Source organism: Ursus maritimus, unplaced genomic scaffold, assembly GCF_017311325.1.
Source record: "Ursus maritimus isolate PB19 unplaced genomic scaffold, ASM1731132v1 scaffold_17, whole genome shotgun sequence".
NCBI classification, from domain to species: Eukaryota; Metazoa; Chordata; class Mammalia; order Carnivora; family Ursidae; genus Ursus; species Ursus maritimus.
The window spans coordinates 53597990-53604424 of record NW_024424119.1 but is presented as its reverse complement, the minus strand read 5'-3'; the positions used below and the strand labels follow the sequence as shown (position 1 = coordinate 53604424).

Genomic DNA, 6435 nt, shown 5'->3' with positions numbered 1-6435 from the left:
AAAGGAACCGCCTTGGTCTGATTGGCTAGCCGAGTGGCCCCGGGGCGGGCAACGCCTGTCACTCGGGAGGCTCTGAGCATTCCTATTGGCTCATGTGGTGTGGGGCGGGGCCCGGACGCCCGGCTAAATAGCTGGGGCCGGGGCCGGCCGAGGCTCATTGCTTTGGCGCCGACTAGGGAGCACGAGCCCGCGGGTGGCGCGCAGCGCATGGTGGCGGCTCCTCTCGGAGCGCAGCCGACCCGCTGACCCGGGCTCCGTTTCCCTTGCCCGGCGCGCCCCGACGACCGGCTGGAGGCCGAAACAACAGCAGCCTTAAGAGCAGCAGCGGCCGCGGCTGCTCCGCCGCCACCGTCTCCGCGGGAGCATGGAGTGCGCCCTGGACGCCCAGAGCCTGATCAGCATCTCCCTGCGCAAGATCCACAGCTCCCGGACCCAGCGCGGCGGCATCAAGCTGCACAAGAACCTCCTGGTGTCCTACGTGCTCCGCAACGCGCGCCAGCTCTACCTGAGCGAGCGCTACGCCGAGCTCTACCGGCGCCAGCAGCAGCAGCAGCAGCAACAGCAGCAGCAACAGCAGCAGCCGCCCCACCACCAGCACCTCGCGTACGCGGCGCCCGGCATGCCGGCCAGCGCGGCCGACTTCGGCCCGCTCCAACTTGGCGGCGGCGGGGACGCGGAGGCGCGCGAGCCGGTCGCCCGGCACCAGCTGCACCAGCTCCACCAGCTCCACCAGCTGCACCTCCAGCAGCAGCTGCACCAGCACCAGCACCCGGCGCCCAGGGGCTGCGCGGCGGCGGCCGGGGCGCCCGCGGGCGGCGCGGGGGCGCTCTCGGAGCTGCCCGGGTGCGCAGCGCTCCAGCAGCCGCACGGCGCGCCCCACCGCGGGCAGCCCTTGGAGCCGCTGCAGCCGGGTCCTGCGCCGCTGCCGCCCCCCGCGCCCGCCGCGCTCTGCCCGCGGGACCCTCGCGCCTCGGCCGCCTGCTCCGCGCCCTCCGCGCCCCCAGCGGCCGCCCCTCAGGCCGCTGCTGGCGCCTCCCCGCCCGCCTCCCCGGCCCCCGCCTCCTCCCCAGGCTTCTACCGGGGCGCGTACCCGGCCCCCTCGGACTTCGGTGTGCATTGCAGCAGCCAGACCACCGTGCTGGACCTGGACACTCACGTGGTGACCACGGTGGAGAACGGCTACTTGCACCAGGACTGCTGCGCCTCCGCCCACTGCCCCTGCTGTGGCCAGGGCGCCCCAGGACCCGGCCTGGCGTCCGCCGCCGGCTGCAAGCGCAAGTATTACCCTGGCCAGGAGGAGGACGAAGACGACGAGGAGGACGCGGGCGACCTGGGAGCCGAACCCCCCGGGGGCGCCCCGTTCGCCCCCTGCAAGCGCGCCCGCTTCGAGGACTTCTGCCCAGACTCGTCCCCGGACGCGTCCAACATCTCAAACTTGATCTCCATCTTTGGCTCGGGCTTCTCGGGGCTGGTGAGCCGACAGCCGGACTCCTCCGAGCAGCCGCCGCCGCTCAACGGGCAGCTGTGCGCCAAGCAGGCGCTCGCCAGCCTCGGCGCCTGGACTCGAGCCATTGTCGCCTTCTAGGGACCCCCGAGGGCACGGGGACCCGGGGCCCCGCGGGGCTGGGGCCAGACAAAGACTCGGCCAAGGGGCGAGAGGAGGGAGCGAACGGGAGCCTGGCCACCGGGGCTGAGCTGGGGGCGAGCAGGGGGAGGCGGCTGATGTTTTATAAATTGTAAAATAAAAAAAAAAGAAATCTAAGATCTTGGACTTTATTTTTGCAGAGAGAAAAAGCGCCTATTTAAGTATGCTTTGTGTTTCTCCTACTCTTTTTTTTTTTTTTTTTTCTTTTTATTGTAGTGATTGCAGTGGTGTTGAGCGAGGAGCCAGCCACGTGAGGGAGGGCTGCTGCCCGGAGGAGGTGCCGGGTAGCCGGGGGTGAGGCAGGGCGCCCGGACTGCCGGGGCGCGCCGGGGGCGCAGCGCAGGAGGGCGCGGGGCCCGGGACGCCGATTCCAATCAGTTGTCAGACCCGGGAAGCCCGGCGCTCGGTTCTCCCGAGTCCCTCCATGGGGTGAGGAATGGGTCTTGTGAAATCCTGAGCAAAAACAAAGGCAAACTCTCTATCTCCGAAAGGGACGTTTGGGTCACATTTCCTCTCTGGGGGCGGCCTCCAAAGTTCTCAAAATGAGAAGGCAGAAATGAAAACACTTCAACTTTTTTTTTTTTTTTTTTTTCTTTCCCGGGGCGGGTGTCTTGAACCCCTCCTCTCCCCGCCCCTCTGGCTTCGCTCTCTTCCCCTCCTCCACCCGTCTCCCGGACTCGGGGGTGGCGCCCGACACCCCGACACTCCCGGACACCGTTTGGGGAAGGGGTGGGGGGCGGGCACGGCGGACTACATTTCCCATCATGCCCAGCACTGCGGTCCTCACTAAACAAAAAAGGAAGTCGATTCCTTCACCTGGATCCCCGGCGGCCCCGAGGGAGGGAGGGGCCGGGACCGCCGACTGCGTTGGAGACTTTTCACTAAGTTCCCGGTCAGATGTGGTGTTTGTGTGTGTTTCTAAGTTGCGCTGTCCTGGTGAGGCTTCGGTTGCATTTCATGAAACCAGCATTGTTCGAGGCTGTGAGAACCCTGTCCTGTGTCTTCAGCTCGATAGATTTTGTTTAATTTAAAGCCTTTTGTTGTAAAAAGGTGGGGTTCATCTGCAGCTCCTCTGGTTCTCTGCCATCAGCACCATGTGGACTCCCAAAACAAGTTGCCAATCCTTCCTTTCTTGGCCCTTCTCCCTCATTCTTCTGTATTTTTGTGCATACTGAATTGTATATCACCGGGTAAAACTGTTCAGATGATTTGTTTAAATTTATAATCTTAATAAAAAGTCGATTACAGAGGATGGTGGTGTCTTGTTTTCAGATGGGCCTGGAGGTGGTGGGTAGAACAGGGGAAGGTGGAGAGAGACCCCTACCACCATGCAAATCTCAGTTCTCTGGGGCCTGGGCGGGCTGGATCTGCCCACATCCGCAGGCCCGGGGGTGGGAGCGGGATTGAGAGTGAGGGGATGTTGGTTGTTGGGGATGAAGCTAGTGCTGTGCGCCTCCCTAGCCGCTCTCCCCAGAGGGGCCTGCGCCCCGCGGGAACGGCCGCCCCCGGGGTCTCCAGCAGGAAGCCGAGCCTGCCTTCAGCACATTTCCTGCTCAGCCAGGGGCGCAGGGCCTGGTCGGCCTCAAGTCTGAGCTTTCTGCGGCCGGAGGAAGCAGCCAAGGGACGCCGGGGGGCTTCTGGGCCACCCACGCTCCCCGCCCCGCGCCTCCTCCCTCTCGTCCGCACGTCTCGGGCTGCAACTTGGGGAAGTTTTTTCCTTTTCCTTTTTTTTTTTTTTTTTTTGTTGAGTTTGTTATCACTGCTCGGTACCACTTGGTGGTGTGCTGGCGGCGTCTCCCTCCCTCCTCGCGCCCCTCCCCTCTCCCTCCCTCCTCCCGCCCGCTCGCCTCTCTTCCCTCCCCAGTGGATGGAGGCAGGAAGGCTCCAGGCGCGCTCTCCCCTCTGACCACCTACGGAATGACCTCAGAGTGGGAGAATGTGCCAAGGCCCCGAGGAAGCTCGCGTTCTCCCCAATGGAACCAAATTCACATCTGGAGCCACGGCTCAAGCCCGGGGGCGCGGGGTGGTTCCAGCTTTGCAAATAGGGGATAGGAAAGAAAGCCTGAAAAAAAAAGAAAGAAAGAAAGAAAGAAAGAAAGAAAGAAAGAAAGAAAGAAAGAAAGAAAGAAAGAAAGAAAGAAAGAAAGAAAGAAAGAAAAGGGAGAAGGAAAAAAAAAAAAGCGAAGTGGCAGCTTGCTCTCTGTTTGACAGTGTCTCTCGGTATCCCTCTGTCTCTGGCCGTCTCCCCAGTGTTCTCGCGCTCGCTTTCTCACCCCTGCGCTCCCCTTTCCGGCGCGAGCCACCCCGCAGGACGACTCGCGCCCCCCGCTCAGCCTTCACGCCTCCAGCAGCGACAGGAGGGGCCGCCGCCGAGAGGCCCCACCCCAGACTCTGAGAGGAGGACGCATGCCAGTCCCAGGGGCCCGCTCGGCTCCGGGTCCCCGTGTCGCGCAAGGCTTAATACTCGGGGACACTCCAGAGCGCGGGGGCCGCGAAGGTCCGCGATGGGGGTGGGGAAGAGAGAGACTACGGAGGCGTGAGTTACGGGGAGGAACGGCACCTTCACCCGCCCCCCGCCAAGGGCTGTTTTCTCGGCCTCCCACGGGAAGAGTCTGGAGCTGCTGGGGAGGGGGAACAGTGTGTCTCCCCGCTCCCCATTTTTTCCCTGCAAGTACGAGGAATAGCTGTTTGATGCACGGTTTTGCTTCAATCCACCAAGCCAGTTGCCAGAGCTCCCCCTAGCGCCACTTCCCGGGCGCTGCAGAGGCCGCGACTGGGAGTGGGCGAGGCACAGCCCCGGACGGCGGGGCTGCGGGGGGGCCGCTCCGCGCCCACCTGGGGCGCAGGGTCGCGTCGGGATCCAGCCCTGGCTGGAGCGGGAGCCCGGGGCCACGTGCGTCCCCATTCCAGGCCTGCGTCGAGGAGGGGCACGTGGTCTGTCGCCTTTGTTGGGAGCGCCGACCTGGGCACGGGAAGGGACCGGCCAAGGGGCTTGGGATCCCCCATACGTCGCCTGGATGCCTACGGCAGAGGAGTGTGGGTGGTAAGCTGCTAAATAAGAGCTCTGAACCCAGCAGGACCCCGGGACCTGTGTTCCCCTCCCTTTTGCCAGGTTTTATGAGCTTCGGCAATGCCAGGAGACTCAGGCACATTGGGATCTAACCGGCGGAGGGATGGGAACGGAGGGCTCTGAGAGCACCCAGAAGGGAGGTACCCTTCCCCCGTTATCTTTTTAGGGCCCAGACGTCCACGCAAAGGGTTAATGCCCTGACCATAATAATACGCAGTGACCCAAAACACAACCCACTGGCCATCGACATCTCACACTAGGACATTCCGTACAAAACAGTAACACAGGCACTTGCTACTATGCTGCATACCACACCGGGGGCCACACCTGGCCACACGGTCCCCCAACACAAGACATGCTAAGCAGCATTTTCATTCCACTCAAACCCCCAGGGTATCGCACAGCACGCAGCATGCCTGCCCAGAGCACCCCGAGAGACTAATATTCCTGTGCATAGCACAACGGAAAGGCTGGGGGGTGTGGGTGGAGAATACCTGGCCATGACAGTCCTTGGAAAGAGGGAAGGGGCAGGCACTCAGTCCATCCAGGAATCCATAGACCCAGATCCGCAGACAAGCCCCTCTTTCTCCAGTAAAAAGACCAAGCCAGACCCCACAAGAGCCCCCCAGGCAGGAGCTGGGGTGCTGGAGACAGGGAGAATAGAAGAGATTGGGGGGCCCAGGGAGTGATAAGGGGGAGCTTCCAGAGGACAGCAGCTCTGGAAGCCAGAACTCCAGCAAGCCACTCATCCCATCCCCCCAGGTTAACCAACACCATCACCACTACTATCACCTCTCTCTCTCTCTCTCTCTCTCTCACACACACACACACACACACACACCCCAGCTCCTAGAACACCACAGGTCCTCTGCCCTTGATACGTGGTGTAGGGTTGAGCCAGGCTCCAAGCTGTGCTCCCAGCACTGTGGGGCTATGAGATGACAGCCCGGATCCTCAGGGAGCTACAGGCTGCCCTCCAAAGAAGCCAGGGGCTGGGATGCCCTGGGTTCCCACGAGAGCCACTGTGCAGGGCGCTGAGATCTGAATGCTTTTATCGAGTGACCGTGTGTGTGCATGTGTGTGTGTGTCCATGATCCGGTGCGAGGCAAGCACACCAGGAGCTGTGTCTTTCAGCATCACCACTCACTGGCCACATATATTTACAGAGCCCCCACGCGGTGCCTAGCCTGTGCAGAGCCCTAAGCTGACCGCCTCAAAAGATACAGCAAATAAAAGAACAGCAAATCCCTGTCTATGGATTCACTCGTTTGATTTTCTCTGAGATAGATACTATTAGCATCCTTGTTTTAGGAATGAGAAAACTTGCCCAAAGTCACAGAATTAAGAAGTGGCCAGTCTTCCCATTGAAGTGCAGCGTCTAGTGGGGAGGAATTTATAACATATTACACTGTGAGCCAGTAATATTGATAAGTTTCAGCTGAACCTCAACTATCAGGTTGGGAGCACCCCCCTCCCACCGCTTCATTGCTTCATGCTCTGGGACCCTGGGCAATGCATCGACGGACACACAGGACTGTGGTGTCTGTGTCCCACCCCGCCCAGGGCAGGGACTGACATAGTCCTTGGATTTTTCAGGACCCTTATGGTAGGGGACAGCAACCTTACTGGAACCAGCTCAAGCTAGAGGTGGTTAGAGATAACCACTCCCCTAGGGCAGACCCGCTTCTCAACACAGCGGTAGATGGCAGCTCCTGGCTTC

General features: G+C 61.5%; 1 protein-coding gene across 1 annotated transcript; it reads left to right on the top strand.

Annotated features, from left to right (window-relative positions):
- Nucleotides 1–230: 230 nt before the first annotated feature.
- Nucleotides 231–2895, top strand: IER5L (immediate early response 5 like). The gene has a single exon (XM_040632047.1). The coding sequence runs from the start codon at nucleotides 365–367 to the stop codon at nucleotides 1583–1585; it is 1221 nt and encodes a 406-aa protein (XP_040487981.1). The 5' UTR covers nucleotides 231–364; the 3' UTR covers nucleotides 1586–2895.
- Nucleotides 2896–6435: the final 3540 nt, after the last annotated feature.